Source organism: Mirounga angustirostris, unplaced genomic scaffold, assembly GCF_029215605.1.
Source record: "Mirounga angustirostris isolate CCGP_5_RB_7025 unplaced genomic scaffold, mMirAng1.0.hap1 SCAF_12, whole genome shotgun sequence".
NCBI classification, from domain to species: Eukaryota; Metazoa; Chordata; class Mammalia; order Carnivora; family Phocidae; genus Mirounga; species Mirounga angustirostris.
In genome coordinates this window covers 46,618,774-46,639,482 of record NW_026991720.1, presented here as the reverse complement: position 1 = coordinate 46,639,482, position 20,709 = coordinate 46,618,774, and the positions used below count along the sequence as shown (strand labels likewise).

At 44.4% G+C, this 20,709-nt stretch overlaps 1 protein-coding gene across 3 annotated transcripts in view; it reads right to left on the bottom strand.

Annotated features, from left to right (window-relative positions):
* The window catches only part of CPVL (carboxypeptidase vitellogenic like), a 124,818-nt gene that overhangs the window by 79,306 nt on the left and 24,803 nt on the right, over positions 1 to 20,709 (bottom strand). The window contains exons 1-5 of one of the 3 annotated variants that reach the window (XM_045864510.3): positions 18,177 to 18,493; positions 17,911 to 18,029; positions 4,218 to 4,332; positions 3,184 to 3,242; positions 1,301 to 1,380 (exon numbers count right to left, since the gene is read on the bottom strand). In XM_045864510.3, coding sequence (XP_045720466.1) covers positions 1,301 to 1,380; positions 3,184 to 3,242; positions 4,218 to 4,332; positions 17,911 to 18,029; positions 18,177 to 18,222 — 419 coding nt within the window. In that variant the 5' untranslated portion in view covers positions 18,223 to 18,493. Of the gene's footprint in view, positions 1 to 1,300; positions 1,381 to 3,183; positions 3,243 to 4,217; positions 4,333 to 17,910; positions 18,030 to 18,176; positions 18,494 to 20,709 lie in introns of those variants that run through there. The other 2 variants (XM_045864509.3, XM_064575110.1) reach the window with 2 other exon arrangements.

Below are 20,709 nucleotides of genomic sequence, written 5' to 3'. Positions count from 1 at the left end.
TAGCCACCACAACTCTGTCTCTATAAGGTAACAGGAAGTGCCTGAGCTAGGGGCAGAGGAGGGGGAACCCCTGTAGAAATCTGGCTAATCTGCTCCCAGGACCCACGGTACCTGGTAACAAAAGTGTTGGGTCCTAGCCCTCCCCCCAGAAATTGAATGGAAGTGTTAAAATAAGGGGACATAGGACAAATGAAAGTGTAGAAAACAGCCACCATATTGTTTTCTGGGTCAGGAAGGGAGAGAGAAATATCTGGAAGAAAGTCCAGGTTCCTCTTTCCTCTGTCCCCCAGCCATCTGCCTTGGGGAGAAAGAAAAACAAAACGGAAAACTTTTGTCAGAGATCAAAAAACTCTGACTTCTATCAAATTTACTTTCACTTTAGGGATTGGTTGGGTTTGCTCACCAAGCCGAATGAGTGTTTGGTGCAACTGGGAAATAGGGGCACTGGTTAACTCTTTCTAGCCACGAGGATTTTTTTAGTAAATGATTATAATGCATAAAGTAGGTGCCCTAGTGATCGGAAAGAATTCAGGACTTGATCTCTAGTAATAATTTACAGACTGGAAAAATGTGACCAAATAAGAACAGTCACTTACTTAAAAAAAAAAAAGTACTAAAAATGGCTGTAACAAATGTAAGAAAAAGAAGAAATTATATGTACACTGTTTGACCAGGCTTACAACTTTACATTTTCCTTCCATTTTTTTCTTCTTTTTAGCACAAGAATAATTTTGTAAGATGAAGGAAAAAAGTAAGAGACTAGCTAGCAAGCTGAGCTTTCAGCTTGGGAGTCATGAAGGAGAAGCAAGCGAGGGGAAAACTGCATTTGAAGGCCTGAGAGAGAAAGAAAAGAAACAAGCAAGCATCTAGGAAGATGCTGTTTCCAGGCAAATGCAAAGTTAAAATGCAATGTTGAAAAGCAAGCAGAAATCCTCTGAGGCATCTGGCTGAAAGGTTTGAAAATAATCTTTGGTTGAATAATTCTGCTGTTTCTATTGTTTCTTAAAGGCTATTTTTACAAAATTATAATCATGCCTTAGGATTCCAGCTTTTCTTGTCATTTTCTTTGCTGGCCATTTTCACAATTATCAGTGATAAGGTAACGAAGTGGAAAATAGACCGTTTGTGCATGCGCATGCGTGTGGATGTGAACTCCTCATGTGGAAGTATTCTTAAAATGTCTTTAAGAATTAGACCACGAGGACCAATCAGTAATACTTACACTATTGGATGAATTTCCCTATTGAAATAGAAAAATGTTTGGTCTGAAGAAGGCCAAGAGGGAGGCAGGACCTTTTACCTGTATAAATTCTGTGCCACATCATCCTCATTGACTGCATATCCCCGGGGGTCGTCAGTAAAACTGAAGCCTGTGCCCACCTGAGGGTGAAATAAATAAGCAGGTGTTTAAACAGAGAAGCACAAGCCTCGGAGCCCTCCAGAAGATACCACACTGGAAGGAAATCAACCTTATTCCAAAGGCTAAGCCTCTGATCTTGGATTTTTGCCTCTACCCCATGTGCATTTAGTCAACCTCATAGGAGGATGCTGCATTTCACCTTTTTCCTCTCCTGTCCTCCAAGCCCAAATAAAATATCAGCACCGGGCACCTGGGTGGCTCAGTCAGTTGAGCGTCCAACTCTTTGTTTCCGCTCAGGTTGTGATATCTGTTGTGAGATCAAGCCCCGTTGTCAGGCTCCGCGCTCAGTGCAGAGTCTGCTTGGGATGCTCTCTCTCCCTCTTCCCCTCCACCCCCGCCTCTTGCTCTCTCTAAAAAAGAAAAAAAAAAATTAGCATAAAGGTCAGTGGCTGAGCTGTCCTGATTCCACTGTGGTTGATTTGATTTGATGTTGATTTAAGGGGGAGGAATTCGCCTTTCCTGGCCCCCAACATAGTATCAAAAGACCCAAAGTTGTCTCCTTTCTGAAACCTGGAGAGTGCATTGCTCTGTCCTGACAAGAAGGAACTCTCTAGGCTGCAGATAAAAGATGGTGTATGTGTGTGTTTTGATTTTCATTTGCGAGAAATATGGCCACTAAGCCCCTTCATATTCAGTAAGTAGGTTTTAAAATAAAGATTAGTTTTAAACTAATATTTCCTTATACCTAGAAGTTCCTAGACAACTAAGCTGTAAAAATAAGAAGCTATCACTGATTTTGCATCAATAATTTGTATAAGGGGTGCACCTCAACCACAACTAAGTATTTTGATTTTGTTTTTGTTTTCCCCAAACACACAAGGGAACAGGACATTTCATTCAACTTAGGCAATATAAATATGCAGTCATAGACTAGGAAAGAGGATGGTTGACAAAACTTGGTATGAAGGGGGGGAGGAATGGGTATGTTGTTCTCCTTTTACTCCCTATTTACCTGTTTTCTCTTTGAACCATCTGGGAAGTGAAAGAAATCAGAGAAATTAGCTAGGAGGTAAAGATACTCCTGCAGCAGAAGCTGACCCTAAAGTTAGTCTCCTACTTTGCTGTTTACTGGACTCAATTTCACAAGAACTTCCCAAGGAGAATTCTACTTTTTATTCCAAATGAGGCTCACTGTGATAAATGAGGGAGACCAGTTTTGACTTTTTAAACCTAGAACTCTGTTAGAAAAATTAGGAATTCTAATACTATATAATAATCCATGATATGGGGAAGCCATATAATCAGTGGAAAGAAACTAATCCCTTATCCTGGATGGTATAATGCACTGAACAGGACATTTCATAAGATTTAAAATGAGAGAAGGAGAGAAGGTAGCAAGCAAAATTCCGAAACTCAGATTTAAGGATACATGTTAGAAAAACTAAATCCCAAATGCTTTTTAATAGATTAAATTCTATTTTATTTTATTTTATTTTTTAAAGATTTTATTTATTTGAGAGAGAGAATGAGATAGAGAGAGAGAGCATGAGAGGGGGGAGGGTCAGAGAGAGAGGCAGACTCCCTGATGAGCAGGGAGCCGGACGTGGGACTCGATCCCGGGACTCCAGGATCATGACCTGAGCTGAAGGCAGTTGCTTAACCAACTGAGCCACCCAGGCGCCCTAAATTCTATTTTAAAAAGCAAAAAAAAAAACCACCCTAAATTTCTATTTCCTGCCCCCCATCTCTTAAATATATTTTATAAAAAGAAAAAAGACAAGAGAGGCCCACATTGACATTTCATAAGGTCATCAGATACTCACTGGATTATCAATGTAAAGCATGGAAAGTGTGGTGGTCCAAGCAAAGTCTCTGGGACGCACTAGCAAAACAGAGAAGAGGTTTGAGACTGGGTCTTTAACAAAACATCCCACCTAGGGCCCAACTTTGTTCAGGAGCCCAACAAGCCCACCTGTCCCCATCCTATCAATGAACTCCCGGTGTCCCTCTGACATTGCCTCATACTCTCGCAGTGGGGAACAGACACCAATACCTTTTTCTTCTCCTCTCCTCTCCTTTACTTTCCCTGGACCCCGAGGGTTTCTACATCCTTTTCTAGGATGAAGTTTGGAAACAAGACTCCATGCAACTGGAAAAACTCATCAACTACCTATAGGGTAAACCCATCTGTCTGATCCAATCAACCCTTCTTAATGTCTGATCCTTATGAATCTTCTTCCTCCTAGCCAATGCCAAGGAGAACAACTCCAGCAGAAATGGCAGACATGCTTTTTTACCTAAGTCACGAATGGTTCACCCTCCAAATTCGGGCCCAGGGAAAGTAAACGATCTCCCCCACCCCCCGAAAATGAGATGGAGGTAAACTGGGGTGACAGCCAGATGTGACTCCTCTGCTCCTTCCTCTGCCCCCGCCCCCACCCACAGCATCTTGTCTCCAGGATATCTGATCATTTATGTTGACTGAACCATACAGTGTTCAGTTTGTGTGAATAATTAGGGATATAATTCCATCTGTCTCATGCAAAAGAGCTCGCCCAAAGAGTAATAGATACCAACTGTTTTCATAAGCCCAGATTGCTTGAGTCAGCAGCAGACTACAAGAAAATAGCTTAGAACCTTTCACCCAAATTTCAAGGGAGAAAGAAGCCCAGCCAGGACACTCACCCTGGTGCCTCCTCCTTCTTGGACAGACATCACCAGAGAGCGACGTTTTTATCATCTAAAACTATTATGTTATTCCTTGTGGTTCCACGTACACTTTAAATTTTTTCTGGAGCAGATATAAGGTTCAGGTGAAAACCTCTCCATAGGAAAATAGAGTCCAAGCAATACTTACGGGTCATGTTACTTGTGACAAAATAAGGTCCGTGTTCCACAAAGAGTCCAAACATGGATGAACCTCCGGGCCCTCCCTGCAGCCAGAGGGCCACTGGAGCAACCGTGGGGTCTACCTAAGGGGGACAAAGAAGCCAGGGACCACACAGAGTACTAAGCAAAAGAATACACTCGAGCAAACTTATCCAGATCCCGCGTCATTCACTGCCTTGACTACATCTCCCAAAGCCTTCCCAGACCCCAGTGACTGCTCTCCATTACAAATGAAGTGCTGGTAATCTCTTGCCTTGAATTAGTATCTGCCCCATAATGCCAGTATCTATCTTGCTCGGTTCAGTCTTATTGAGCCAATAGCCAGGAAGCCCACTGAATATAGAAGGTCTGCCTCTATATGCCCCTAGAAACCCAGTATATTGCCTAGGGCATGGTTATATTGTTTTAGCAGTTTCAACTTGCATTTGACCAACATACTCCCACGGACGCACAACCAAGAGTCCCTCCTCCTCAGTGACAGTTGGCCTGCTTCACTGGGAGCCCAAACGGCCTTTCCGATTTGATTTACCAAGAGGGTGTTCACAAGGACAGCAACCACTTCCTTCAACACGCGGGAACTGAGAAGAAGCGCGGAGGCCCGGAGTGGTTCAGCCAATACAAACAACAGCAACAAAAACCCCAAGCAAGGTCCAACTTGATTAAGGAGGCAGAGAAGAGGAAGTAAGAAAAGGTCACTGGCAGGACTGGGGTGACGAAAATGAGCTTCTGGCAGCAAGGTCAATACCATCAACCTCCATGAGAGAGGGGTCTTTACTTCCTTCTTCTTTCTTTACATATCTATTGAGCACCTCCTGGGGGTCAGGCACTGTGCTGGAAGTAGCTACATAGCAGGGCAGTGAGTTAAAAAAAAAACAAAAACAAAAACCACTTCCAGCTTACATTTTCATGGGAAATACAGACCATAAGTAAGTAAAGAAAAAACCCGATGATTAAAGCGTGTGGAAAGGAAATAAAGGTGATGTTAAGAGAGTGGGTGAGGGGGCGCCTGGGTGGCTCAGTCAGTTAAGCGTCTGCCTTTGGCTCAGGTCATGATCTCAGGATCCTGGGATCAAGCCCTGCGTCAGGCTCCTTGCTCAGCAGGGAGTATGCTTCTCCCTCTCCCTCTGCCTGCCGCTCGCCCTCTGCTCATGCTCTCTCTCTCTCTCTCTCTGACAAATAAATAAAATCTTAAACAAACAAACAAAAAAAGAGTGGGTGAGGGCAGAAAAGAATAATGTTCCTTTAAACACAAGTGATCATGGAAGAACTCAGTGAGATCCTGAGCTGAATGAGACCTGAGTTCTCGAACCATCCAGCCATGAGAGGAGCCAGGGAACACCACAGACAGAGGGAAATGGGAGGGGAAAATCCCCCCAACACAAAAGAGCTGGATGTGAGTGTGGTGAACGACAGGCCACCTGGCCCTAAGGGAATCCTCCGGAGCTATCTGGAAGGAGCTCAAAGTGGCTTCAGGGAGGCTCACAGTTGGATGTGACAGTGAGCGCTCTCTGGGTGTCGTGGCTCATTTGATGTTCAGTCAACCGGGCTCCGCAAGCAAAGATCTCATTGCTTCAGCTCAGAATGAAATCCTGCAACCCCTCGCTTAGCCCAGTCACACAGACACCAACCAGTGTTTCATTCGACGGTCTGAGTGGCCTGCTGTGTCCCCATGGGTGATGTGGGAAGGCTGTGGGCAGAGGCAGACTGACTCAAGGGGAGGCGATCTGGGACACCACCACCAAGAACTTGGAAGAAGAGCTGAGCACAGGGTTCTAGCCAGGAGGACAGATGGGCAGAAGTCACCAGAAGTCTGACATAGTCCTTTAGCAGCTTCTTCAGAAAGGGGACAACGGGGCCTTGCAGAAAGAGGGGTGGTGGTAAGAACAGCTGTAAGCTAGACAAGAGCCTCTCTATGAGGGGGCCAGTATCAAGGAATTAAATGAGATAAAATTTGTAAAGCCCTTGGAACAATGCCTAACGTCTGATAAAGGCACAAGAAGTGTAAACAATGATTACAATTAAAGAAACAGGTAGAAAAGGTAGGAGGCCAAGGCCAGACTGGGAACTCAGATCAGCAGGGCTCTAACTCAGCCTGCTATAATGGATAAGTGTGTGAGTTCTTGCCCCAAACTGGATTCAAATCTGGGCTTTACTATCCACTAGCTGTATGGCTTGAAGCAAGTTGCCTGAGTTCTCTGAACCTCAGTTTCCTCATCTGTAAAATCAATAATAGTATCAAGAATAGTATTATGAAAAAAATAATAATAGTACCCTATGCCGTGTGGTTGATGGGAGGACTCAAATTAATCTTCAAAGTTTAGTGAGTAGCATAGAGTACGTGTTCTGCACACATTAGCTATTGCTGTAATAAAGAAACATTCAGAATTTATAGTTTTAATGTAAACGATCTATAAATGAGAGAATAGGAAAAGTGGGTCCTTGCTCCTTTGGCTGATATCTTCCCTGGTCAGTTTTTCACTAGTTAGCCCCTTGCCACAAGGGTTGCAAAAGTCCATAAAAAATTCAAGAGACTTGTCTTATAAGTTGAAGCAGGAAATACTAAAATCAAAGGCAGCCTTCTAAGGCTGCTGTGGGGATGTAGGGTGAGCCCTGGATCGGTAGCCACACAGATTCTGGTCCTACTTGGCCACAAAACAGCTGTGTGATCCTGGCCCTCCAATCCTTCCAGCCCAGTTTCCTTATCCATCAAATGGCAACAAGGCCCACCTCACAGACATGAGAAAAAGTATCATGAAATGATATTGCAGACTCTGCTGGGCCGATTAATAGAACCAGCTCCGCCCTAACCTGCCTGGCCCCAACTGTGGGTGCCCTGTTTGAATCAGTGATTTTTAGCTCCCCTCAGACCCTCCAGCTTGCTCTTCAATACCACTCACCAGGACCACTTCCCACTTGTGAGCGTATTAGAGGTGGAGAAGCAATGGATCTCAATGGGAGCAGTTCCAGCCTCCCCGGCGATGTGAGGGGTACTGTGCGTCCACTCATTCCAGTGGACGCCCAGCCCCCACTTCCTTCCTAATGTGCACAGGAGCTTCTAGAAGCCACGGTGTGCTACATGTGAGCCAATGATTCTCAACCTTGGCCACCCATTAAAATAGCTTTTTAAACAATTGCTGCCTAGGCCCAAATCCCAGCGATTCCAACTCAACTGGTGTGGGGTGAGGTAGACATGGATGTTTTCAAAAGTCCCCAGGTGGTTCTGATGTGGAGGCAGGGCTGAGAAATTTGTGAGGGCGAAGGAAGTTTGTCCTCTTGGGTGCCTGGGCCCTCTGGTCTCTGCCCTATCCTCCTCTAGCTTTTCATGTCCCTTCCTGTGACCTGGCACAATGATGGGACCTCTGGGCTCTCAGAAAAATAGCCTGACCCTGAGAGGCCACACTACAAAGTGAAGTCAAACAGATCGGTGCCAAACATCTTTATTATGCAACTTTGAAGTATAGGACACTGCATTCTTGGAATGCTTCAATAATAAGAGATCAGCATACACACCTCCAACCTCAGTTGACCTTGCTCCTCAAATGTACTTTCCTGAAGGAGGTGAATGAGCTCAACAACCCTTAAGGAAGCCCATTTTTTCAAGAAAATGCCATGCACACATCTTTCTACTTTGATACACCAACTAACCTATGAACTAACACTCTCCTTATCAGGAATAAAATGCAAAAGTCAGATGCTGGAAAACAAAGGTTTACATATTCAGTGTTAAAATCCCAAGAGTTAGTTACACCACAGCATGCAGACTTTTGTAATATGATATGACATCCTGATGTCATACATATAATAATAATTACATCAATAATAATGGCATAAAGCTATTATGTGATAATTTGCAGGGTGATCTATTTAGCTCTCAATTGTGAGAATGCAGCCCTCTCTCACTCTCCACCTCAACTTAGGAAAGAATAAAAGTAAATGAAGACGTTCTGAACAAAACCACATTGCAAAACTTAAGCTCAAATAAAGTAAGAAACAATTGCTCTAATTCATTTACAGATTTACAAAGCCCAGGGCTTTTAAAGTATTTATTATTTTGAAGTTATAATTCAAGAGTGTATGGAACAAGAGAAAAAGGGCATTTATTTTTGTCAAAAGTTTTAGAAATTTTCCTTAACATTTATTGTTATAAAGAAAACACTTACTCTTAACTAATAGTTTTTTAAAGAAGGTATTAAAAAAAATCCCCCTTACCCCACCATCATGGTCCCTAGAAATGATCATGGAGATGGTTTAATCTTCCAAATTTTTCTCTAACCCCCCAACACATACGTATATAAATATTTTGTAGATGTCATATAAGCCATGTGTGTAAATACCTTTTTGTTTTCTGAAAATAGGACGAGGCTACATGTAATATTCTATATTTGCTGTGGTCACTTAATGTATCACAAAAATCTTTCCATAACAGTACATATGATGATTTAACTAAACAGTATGGCATTCTGAATTTACCACAATGTATTAATGCACTTAACATACAACACTGACAGGCACTGTTCTAAGCCTGGGGATGCAGACCAGCTTTCACTCATGGACAGGTAGGATACTTAATGGTTAAGAGCATGGATTTTGGCACCAGACTGCCAAAGTCTGAATTCCAACTACCTTATTTTACTGCTGTGTGCCCTTGAGCAAGTTGCTTAACTTCTCTGTGTCTCAGTGTCCTCTGCTTAAGAATAATAATGCCTATCTTATATAGCTGTGGTACAGATTCAAAGGGTTAATATATGCACAGCACTTAGAATAGTGCCTGGCACATCTATTTAAATGTTAGCTCTGATTATTTCTCTGGTGAGGTGGGAAGATAGGTAATAAATAAGTAATTAAATAAGTGGGTGATGTAAGAGAGCAATGGAAAGCCATTAGATTGAATACTTAAGGCGTCTGGTGAGGGGCTAACATTTGAGCTAGGACCTGAAAGATGAGTAATCCCCTACTGATAAGCATTTATACATTTAATTAAAAAGAAAACAAAAATCTCTGTTAATGACCTATAGGTCCGAGTAGTGTAGTAGGAACTGGGGACGAAGAAGGGACAAAGAAATCTTAAATATAAGAGAAAGAACATGAGGAGTCATAAATATTTAAGTGAGAAGTATCTCTACCACCAGGAGGGTGTGTGCATACAGGTACCACAAACCTGCCCCTTCTGTTGGTGAGCAAGAAACCAGGGCTTTGCCTCAGAAGCCCTTGAAATTCTTCTGGTGACCCCTGGTGGCCAATTCATGAACTTGGCCACTCCTTCCTCAGGGTTTGTTCCAGAATAAAAAGCCCAAAAGGAAGCAAGTTATTTACTTAGTTTTTCAGAATGCCTACAGACGGAAGGTTCACAATGTCTCACGTTAGAGCGTTCCAATATTTATTCATAATGATGGTGAACAAATCTACCCTCTGTCTTAATAGATTGTCATATTCCAAGTAAGTGAAACTCACTCATTTGGTTTGACATTCTGTACATAAAAGGATTCTTAGAAACACCCAGGTTCTTCTTTTCTCCTTGCTTCTACGTGATCACAGAGGAAGCTATGTGAACAGTAATGAAACCAAACCTTCCTGCCCTACCGTTCCCCACGTGGACATGCCCTCCATGGACGGTGTCCCCTCATGCCGAGTCCTCCTTTTCACCCTGCTCCTCATCAAATCATACCCACCTTTCTCGTTCTGTCCTCCCAAGCCCTCTGTATTTCCTGGTAGAGATAACCTTCTACTCAGGCTTTACACGTTATCACTGAAGCAGTGAGTTCATATATTGGCGGATGGGAGTGGCACTAAAGACTTGCCAATTTTGGTACTCTGCAGTAACTTGATTGCATTTTATACGAAGGACATATTGGAATGACCCCAGGGAATCTTAGGTATCTCAGCAAGTATTAGGGCAACATTGTCTGCCAATGCCCAGGGCCGGGTACATATTCTAGCCACCCCCTCCCTCCCACTCACCCCATCAGGAACACCGTACTTTGTAAGAGAAAACAGCAACTAAACCACTAACAGACCCAAATCAATGGTACCGCTTAAGATGAGAAGTGCAATTAGTAAATTAATTAAAGCTCCCTTCACACTTCTATATGCAGAGGCTGATCATTTGCTTGGCTTAAGTAATGCGTTCTGTCCTAATTGAAGTCATTAGTACCCCAAGTAAATGTCTTGAAATTCCCCCAAGTAGGTTTGAATGGACTCCCATTTTGCCACACAGATCCCAGTTCAGCTGCTACTTCAGCTGCTACACTGTGGTTTAATCAAGGCAGGGTTTTGTTATTTAAAGCAACTGGTTTTGTGACTAGAATTGTTAACCAGCTAACGAGTAACATTTTAGTTCTACACACACTCCCAATACATATAAACAACTTGCTTAAGACATCATGTGTTTTTCGGAGTTTTACTTACCGTGGTTGGTGTTGACTTCTTGCTAAACTTCCTTTACTGTGATTGTTGTCACTACACCATCATACGGAAAACTACAAACATTTTTTTTCTGTTTTGAGGTTTCCTTACATCACTACCAAGCTTGCACTGACTCTCCTTGACTTCGAGTCATCTCAATTAAACTGAGCCAACTTACACTCCACCAGAATCTTCTCTACCTTTCTCCTTCCTAACCTTTATACTTGGCTCTCATTCCTTCATGAGGTAGTTATGGCTTCTCTGTTGGTGCCTCCCGCCAGAAAGGTGGAATTTAGAATGAAGCAGGGTGGGGGGTGGGTATTAGAGAAAGGCCTGACTTCCCCATTCTTGATGCAAACAAAGAAATGGCTGAAGAAGTTAGTCACTTTCCTCTCCATGTGAAATGAGGCACATAAAGGTTTCTGCAGTTCGAATATTTCTATGGATGGAATGATCTGTAATTTATCATTTTTAGCTACTTTCTTCTTGTTTCGTTTCAGCTAACTTCTATTCTTCCAGATCTCTGATGCCGTAAGTACAATAATAGCAAAGAGAAGATAAACAGTGAAAGTCTGGGAACAAATGTCTATGACCTCCAAATCTTTGCTGTATGACTAATGGATCTACAGCCTTCTGTGGTAGACATATTTTAAGAGATCTGTTCAGTCCACAACCCCTTCTCTAAGGACTCTGCATTTACCAACAGAAGAGACCCATTAGCCATGTTTATATCACAAGAAACTGCACTCTCAGCTTTAGCTGATTGGACCAAGAAAGAACACCTGACCCAAAGTGGGCCAGTCATATCTGCCCCTAGCAGAAGCGCTATTTGATCTCTGTTGATTGCAAAGTTCGAGGACAGGTAAAGGTAGAAACTGTAAGGTAGCCATCTTCTGCCAGATACCTGGAGAAACAAAGCATGCTGATCTCTGCCAAGAGAGAAGAATGAAGCAGAGATGAGTGATCCTGTGGTCTTGGACAGAATAAGGCTGAGACTGAAGACTGGCTGCCCTGGATCCTGATGCCTTTCCAGTTGACCCCCCTTTCCGCCCTTGGTGTCTCTGGGCAGGAAAGAAGGATTTATTTATTTATTTATTTTAAAGATTTTATTTATTTGACAGAGAGAAACACATCAAGAGAGGGAACACAAGCAGGGGGAGTGGGAGAGGGAGAAGCAGGCTCTCTGCTGAACAGGGAGCCCGATGCAGGGCTCGATCCCAGGACCCTGGGATCATGACCTGAGCCGAAGGCAGACACTTAACAACTGAGCCATCCAGGTGCCCCAGGAAAGAAGGATTTAGAATGGGTTATCTAGGGGTGCCTGGGTGGCTCAGTTGGTTAAGCGTCTGACTCTTGATTTCAGCTCAGGTCATGATCTCAGGGTCATGAGATCAAGTCCCACGTTGGGCTCCACGCTGGGTGTGGAGCATGCTTGAGATTCTCTCTCCCTCTCCTCTGCCCCCACCCCCCCCCCACACACGCTCTCTCTCTCTAAAAAACAAAAATAAAAATAAATAAAAACTAAAACTAAAAATAAATAAAGAATGGGTTGGCTATATTAGTTAGGGTCCAATCAAAAGACAGAAACCACACAGTTAATTTTAATTTTTAAATTTTCCCATTTTTAAATTACTGTTATTTTTTTATATGAAAACATTGACCTTTAATTCTGTTACAAGTTCCAGTGAGTGCTCTGGTCCCCATTCACCATGGGTATCACATCCACTCACTACTGGGCCAAAGTGGGGATGTAATGTTAGAGTGGTCTGCCCCCCCATGAACCACATCCTCAATGTTGGCCAAATACCAGCATATCGGATAGGCTTCCACCACGTGTCCACCACGGAACAGGGAAATTTTAAAGAGATATTCATTATAACAAGGGATAGCCATAAATATGTAAGGGAAACCCTAAAGAATACCCTGTGCTGAGGGAAAGTGCCCACAGGTGGACAAACATACTGTGGGGATGGGGCTCTTCCCAAAGCTTATACCCCAAGGTATAATGCTTACATCCCAAGGCTGTGGTCTAGACCTCACTGGAGAAGGGCTGATTGTACCCACTGGGTGGCTGAGAAGTTCACTGGGTTGCCTGGCTTACTACTGGCCAACAATCCATGGACAAGTCAGAAAGGCCTCCAGGGAAAAGTGGTCTGTGGCTGGCGGGAGACTCTACTTATTTGAGGGTGGCACACAGCCTGGAGTGCGTGGTGTCCACACTGGGAGGGCTGTGGGAAACTAGCCTTGGGTGCAGGGGGTCAAGGCAGGTGGGAGGGCTGCAGAGAGGTGGCTTAGGGAACCGGCTCACTGGAAAGTATGGGATGTCCTGGGATGGATGGTGCCCATGTTGAGGGAGCTGCAGCCAGGTGGTCACTGGGACAGAGCCAGGACTGTAAGCTTGCTGAGGGTCTTTGTGGTCTGGGAGCCCAGCAAGAACAGGGCACTACTGGATGTCCCCCACACACGCACTGCTGACAGACTGGACAAGGGAACAGGAAGAGAAGCCGATGTCCTCCTGCAATGTCCCTCCAGCACCCTCTACTGACAAAGCTTAATATCATGCTTGCTACACAGGAAAAAATGTCTACAGCTCTGGTACCTTGGAGCAAGTAAAAGGATAGAATTGGAGCTAGTTCTAGTGGTCATAAGATATCACAGTCACAGCCCAAAAGTACGTGAGAAGAGGCTGTAGTAGTTATCTAATGCTGTATAACATGTATCCAAAACTTAGTGGCTTAAGACAACAGTAATCAATTATTCTCCCGTGCTTTCTGTGGGCCAGGAATTCGGGGATGTCTGGCTGGACAGTTCTGGCTCAGGGTGTCTCAGGAAATTCCAGTTAAGATATCAGGCGGGACTACAGTCCTCTGACTTGGGCTGGATGAACATCATCCAACGCTGGTGCTGACTGGTGGGTGAGGACTCACTTTCTCTCCACATAGGTTTACCCACACGGTTGCTTTAGTGTCCTCCCAATGGCATCTGGCTTCCCTCAGGGGTGAGTGATCCAAGAGACCAAGGCAGAAGTGGCACTGCCCTTGACAGTGGCCTTGGAAGTCACCCACCATCACTTCTTCTCTAGTGCATTGCTCACAAAGGCCAGCCTTGATTCAATATGGCAGGGGACTACAAAGGAGCACGGCTATTAAGAAACAAAGGTCACTCCTGGAGTCTGGCTACCTCACCCTATCCCAGCCTTGCTGACTCCTCAATATGATATTGATCTTCCTCAGTCACCAGATACTCAGATTCCAGGAATCCCAGCCACTCCCCTTGGCCCAAGGAGCAAGATGCGGCCCTTAGTAGAGGGGCACAGGCCTAAGTCTAAATGTCTCTGGTTTGGATTCCATAATATTTGAGGCAAACAATCCAACAAATCATCTCTATTCCCATATCCCTAAGACAAAGTCAAATACGGGATATCTTTTTCCAGTGGGAAGAATTCTAATTGCAAAAAATAATAATCTGTGTGCCTTTTTATCTTCTTAAATATGGAAAACCCCAGTTTCACTTTGTAATTTCTTTCCCCAGTAGCAATTAATCCATACTCTTCGCTGGCTTTCAGCAACTTCTGATTTGGAATTGCCTCCTGTTTTCTGTCTTCTTTAATCTCCCACATTGCGACTGGTTTAGTTCTGCACAGTATTTGTATTAATAACAGGAAAACTAATAATGATAAACATGATGATAATGAAATAATAGCAATAGAAACTCCACTTACTACGTGTCAGGCACCCGTCTAAGGCTTTCCCGCATTCTCTCATTTGTCTCAAAACTGCTCTCAAGTAGGTATCCTGATCCTCACCTTTGGCACACACAAGCCAAGGTTTTATGCAAGCTAGACTAACTCAAGAGCTATCATGTTAATGACTGTAGTCTAGCACGTTCTATGGCCAGTTTTCTCAGGATCAACATACAATGATCAGGAGCAAAGATTTCTCCATCATTTAGTTTTAAATTCAAGTTCTGCCAATTTCTAGTTGGGCAATTTGGGGCTAATTATTTAATCTCTGTAATCCTCTTCATCTATTAAACAAGGATAATAATTCCTTCTTCATGTGGTTATTGTAAGGATTGAATAAGAAAATGCACAGTGCTTAGCACATAGTCAATGTTCAATTAACAATACTCATTAAAATTGTGACATTTTTATTGGCTTCATTATACTTTTTCTCCCATGAAATAAAATGCCTATTATTTCTCTTGCACATTGCATCCCCACTGCACACCAGTTTCCAGCTCTAGAATCCATTATGCACTGCTTTGTATACAGTAACAGGGGAGTCTCACAGAAATAACAGGAAGACAAAACTAATTTGAGAAACAGCATCCCCCAAAATACTCAGAGGGTATTACAAGTGTGCATCCTTCCTGGATCTCTCTTATTTTCTCTATCTTCAATTTTTGTAAAGGGCCATTTCTCTCCTGATGATAATATCAGCTGCTTCCCTGTGACAGGCAATGAACTAATCTTTCTGCCAAATGAAAGGAACTCTTCCCTATCTGGGTAATCACCGCTTTTCCTTCTCACATGCTTTCTCTTCTTCACCCAAACTGGCCTGTTTCATAATTTACAGCCTGACTGGCTTGGCAGGAATTGTTGCTCTGGGGTCTCAGATGCCAGCTCTGTGTGTGGGTTCCCCAGGTAAGAAAGGCTCAGAACCATCTATCCTGGCTGCCACATGGTGACACTTGTCAGGGGTACCATCTTCTCATCCTGTCTGTTTCTCCCCTGAAGCTGAGCCTGTCATTTCCAATAGAACATGCTGTGCTCGAGCTTCTTCTTTCCTGTTGTGGCAGCCTCGAGTTTGTCTTCTGGGATCATCTTAGAATGTGTTTCGGGCTATAGTCCTGGGCCCCAAAGAGCATAATCTGGCCAGGGGATGCAGACATAGGTCTTCATTTAATTAAGGGGGGGACCCCAACAGCCCAGTCACTGTTTAATGCCACAAAAGTTCAGATGTCAGTCTGGCAGCCAGGAGAGGGTACAGAATCTGAGCCCATTTCCCTGACTGGCTTTCCAGTCTTGCTACAGCACCTATGTTCTAGAGGAAACTGTACCCCTGCTCAGAGGCAACTGAAGAAAAGAAAGGACTGAGTCTTTGTTTTGTTTTCATTTGACCACTTCCCTTACCATTAATTCCTGTTTTCACAAATCTGGGTTATTACTATTGGAGATTCAACATGCAGAAGTCAATGGGGAACTTCCTGGTATCAGAAATGGTCACCGAAGCAGAAGAGAAAGTAGGAAGTGGGATTTCTCGGGGCTAAGGGAGACAGAGAGCTCAGGGGAGATGGAGCCCCAGCAGGCCTTAGAGGAACACTGAGCAGGATGAGGAAGACTGACCCCACAGACTACACTCCCCGCTTCAGGCCTACATTCCAGCCCTCGCCCAGGTGGGAGCATGAGACAATACACCACCCCCATTTGCACCAGTTTAGCTGCCAGAGGTGTTTCTTTCTGGATAAAGGGGTGTGGATCACTTTGGGTCCAGAAGCACTAAAAACAGGATGGTGGCCTATAGGCTGGAACCATGGCTTCTCAGGTGTGGCTCACTTGGTAATTCTATCACTTGCTGGCCTCTCCCAATTTACAAGTCAGTTTCTGGGGAAATTTGGAGATAATTCTTAAATACAATAAACTGTGAGAATCACTGAGAGAGAACATACTAAGAATCGCAAATTTAGACACAAGTATCCATTTGGCACAGAATAAAGCCCCCCACAAGGTGTCCACATCCAAATCCTCAGATTCCGTGAATAGGTTAAGTCACATGGTAACTGGACATTGAGGAAGCTGATGGAATTTGGGTTATTAGTCAACCGACCTTACATTACGGAGATTACCCTGGGTTATCCAGTGGGCCCAATGTAGTCACAAGGGTCCTTAAATGTAAAAGAGGGTAGCAGAAGACAAGAGTCAGAGAAGGATGTGACCGCGCAGTCGGCCAGAGTGACGCAATGTGAGAAGGATTCAGTCCGCCTACTGATGCAGACTGCGAAGACGGGGGAAGGAGCCATGAGGCAACGAATGTGAGCAGCCTCTAGAAAATGCAAAAGGCAAGGAAACAGATCCTCCCTGAGAGCCTCCAGAAGGACCGCAGATCAGAGTAGGTGACAGCCTGAAGACTACTATGAGCCCAACCAAAAAGCATCTGGAATTCCTCACCAGTTTTTACATGCTTCCTCCCATCCACAACTACGCGGTCAACTACGGCAGAGGCCATGGTTGAGAAAGCAAAAACGAGGAAGTCAAGAAAATACGACCCAGTCATGCCAACAAAAGCAACTTAATTTGAAAACTACCCTAGAGTAAACAATTTTATATATGCAACACTGCTATATGCAAATCACATGCAAATATAACTACTACCCTCCCTAGGGATAGCTTTTTCTTTGTTTTCTCTGGTTTCTAAACCAAATCCAATTTGGAAAATAAAAACAGAAAATTATCCTGTGGTGGGATAAAATTTATTTATGCATCTCAGCATCTCTACCAATATCCACACGCCCCACCCCACCCCAAACAGTACCCATTAGCCTAAAGTGATTTGTTCATGCTGAAGAATTGTGTGACATCACCATGCACTAAGTAAGACTGATAAAGTACAAGAACATACCCAGCTGTGTGTGTACACAGGCCTGAGAAGGTGAGTGATCTGTCTTCTAGGATGCCATACTAGGTCAGCAGTCCTCTACCTGTCCCCGCAAAGGCTCCCAAAATATGTTCAATTCTCTCCCTTCTGTGTCCCCAAAGTACTACTCAGTGGGTACTGGATGCATGAAGGGGTGAGTACAAAAATAAGAACTAGTACTGCAAAGTCCATGGATTGAGCAGCCATGGAAATCCACCATCAATTAACCTTAGACATGCATTACCTGTGCATTTTGGGAATCTCCCCATTCCTTATCATCCATTGGCTCCTTAACGCCTATCCTCACCCAAGGTATTTTTAGAACAAAACAACAACAGAATGATTTAAGAAGACTGTGGCAGGAAGAAGGTGGAAATGTGAATGTTCTGCACAAGGCTGCAAGGAATTTAAAAGTTGGACCTTCCCTGCAAACATTTGTTTCCTGAACATAAACAGGAACACCACACAGAGTCACTGGCATTTATTTTTAGAAAAAAAATCTAAAAGATGCAAAAAAAAATTTTTTTTTAAAGTACGTTGTTTGTAGGCTAACATGTCTGCCCTGGGGCAGCATCCTCAGCCCCTGAGGATTAGTGTCCTCTGAGGGCGCTCTCGTAGGCCTACCTGAGCCGGGAAGAACCAGAAGAAAAGGTTGCTGTTGTAGGTCTCATTCACGGTGAGGTAGCCAGCATAACTCTCCACATTCGATCCTGGGAAAGGAGGGACCATACTCTTTCTTTTTCCTAGTGGAAGAAAAAATTTACCCAAGGATTAGAGAAATAATACAGTGTCAGTCATCTTCATCTCGGCCCGTCTTCTCCCCCCCAGGGGCCAGGGCTGGGATGGAGTGATCAGAAAGGCTACCAGGGGACTGACACAAAGGTACTTACTATAGCAAATTCCAGCCTGCCCTGGTCCATTCCACATATTCGACATTCACAACTTAGCCAAGGACAAGTGACATTTTTAACCTTTTTTTTTTCGTCCCCAAATACAGTTTATGAGCTATAATAAGATTTTTTTTTTTTTTTTTAATCACCTATCCTCAGCTCCACTCTAAAAAGTAAACCATGGTATTCACATTTGGGCCACTGGGAAGCCCAAGGCAGAAGTCACCCAACATGAAGCAGCTGCAAGAGAAACAACATAGCTAAGCAGCTCTCAGCCTCCGGAAGGCCTATATTCTCCACACTCTTGTTATCATGAAAGCAAAAGGCCTGCCACTTCCATTAAGGGAAATGGGCTGACGCATGTGGGCAGTGGGAAGGCTGGGGAGGGCAGGGTGGGGCAGCCAGTGAGACTAGGGGTGACCTCATGGCTACTCAGAGGAAGCCAAATAGGACAACAGGATAGCTGTAGAGGGCAGAGGTTGTGGCTTTTTTATGGCACCAAAGGGAGAGGGACAGGGAGGGGGAAAGAGGGACTGCTCAGATAGCTTGAGGACACCCTGAAGTAAAAAATACCAAGAGGAGCAAACACTTTATTTTTTTAAGATTTTATTTATTTGTCTGAGAGAGAGAGTGTGAGTGAGGGGAAGAGCAGAGGGAGAGGGACAAGCAGACTCTGTGATGAGCCCAGAGCCCCACAGATGCAGGGCTCAATCTCAGGACCCTGAGATCAGGACCTGAGCAGAAACCAAGAGTCTGACACTCAACTGACTGAGCCACTCAGGTGCCCCTAGAGGAGCTAAGGCAACAGTACTGAGGGCTTTACGTTATGTAGTAGGTGTAATTATTGTCTCCACTTTACAGATGAACTGAAGCTCAGAGAGGTAAGTAACTTGCCCAAGTAACTTGCCCACACAGCTAGTAAAGGAAAGCTGGGATGCAAACCCAGCGGTCAGGCTGCAGAGTCTGCTCCTTCTTCCACCCTGCTATGCTGCTTCTCAACCAGAGAGTTAGTCAGAAAGTATGGGTGGCAGGGAGTGGAAGGAGGAGCAGTGATTAGGAACAGAATGGAGAAGAACCAACAAATAGATGGCAGGGTGTAGGGGGAACTGAAAGAGGAGTCTGGGTGAGGAAAGTTTCCTTAGTGGTGACAAAGCAAGTGTCCTCAGTAAAATCTAATGATTCAAGAAAAGCTATTTATATCTGACACATATTAAGTTGGAGACTGGTTAGTAGAGAGGCATAGGTCAGGAAGCTTCGTCCTTCACCCATGCCACCAACTAAAGATGTCTTTAGTGGGGTGCTGGAGCTCATAGGCTCTGGAGTGCTGACTGTTAGCATCCCTTCCCAACTTGGCATTCAGCAACATCACTGCTAGCATGCAATGAACCATGGTAAGAATGTTTATATTCAGGGGTCGGTGCTGCAAATCAGGGCCCTGCCCCCCAGAGTTGCTTGTGAAACTTAACAGCACACCATGGCATTGGGGCTGCAAGTTCCTCTTTTAAAAAACAAAGCTGCCTCCTCGAAGGGAAACTCTCACCTACACAGTACTGTTTCCTTTCCTTCGTGTTTTGCGGATCTTCGTGTTGCTACTGACCGGCCCTGTGGTCCTTTGGGCATCACTTCACCTGTCTGTGCTTCAGTTTCTCATCTTGGAAGGTGGACGACCTCATGGGTCAATGAGAATAAGAGTCCATACATGCACAACCGTTAGAAAAGAAGCTGGCTCATAGGGAGCACAGCTATTGTTACCTGTGAAATGCACCTGCTCATTAGGAACAAGGAGAACCTGGGAGCAGAGGAGATGGTGGGACAAAGGCAGGGTTTCAATGGCAGTTTCCAGAGGGTCCTGCTAAGCTAGCAGAACAGGAAGAACATGGGTTTCTGAATCAGGCAGACCTTGGTTTGCAATTCGGACCAGGCTCCCTGACAAGTTGCTTTATCTCTGAGTCTCTCTTTCCTCTTGTGCAAAATGTGGACATTGATTTCCCCCCCACACCTCCACCCTGGGCTTTCTGCGAGGATCAAATGAAGAAAGCTGCACGTAAAATGAGGGCGCCGGGGCGCCTGGGTGGCTCAGTTGGTTAAGCGACTGCCTTCAGCTCAGGTCATGATCCTGGAGTCCTGGGATCGAGTCCCACATCAGGCTCCCTGCTCAGCAGGGAGTCTGCTTCTCCCTCTGACCCTCTTCCCTCTCGTGCTCTCTGCCTCTCATTCTCTTTCTCAAATAAATAAATAAAATCTTTAAAAAAAAAGAAAGAGGGCGCCGGCAAGGGAAGAGAAGATTATCACCAGCCCATGGGCAACCCCACCTGCAGTCTGGAAGACTTTGCTTTTTTCTGGCTTAGTCCAGTTCCCCTAGGGAAGATTGCATAACTCAATCCAGCTTCTCTAGCTCTTCCCATGCTCTTCCCAAAGAGACCTAGCCTTCTTGCCAGAAAAAGGCAAAGAAAAAAGAAAGGGAGAGGAGCATTTTAAGAAAAGGAAAAGAGAAGTGTTTGGGGAACGTGGTATGTGTCAGCCCTCCTCCCAG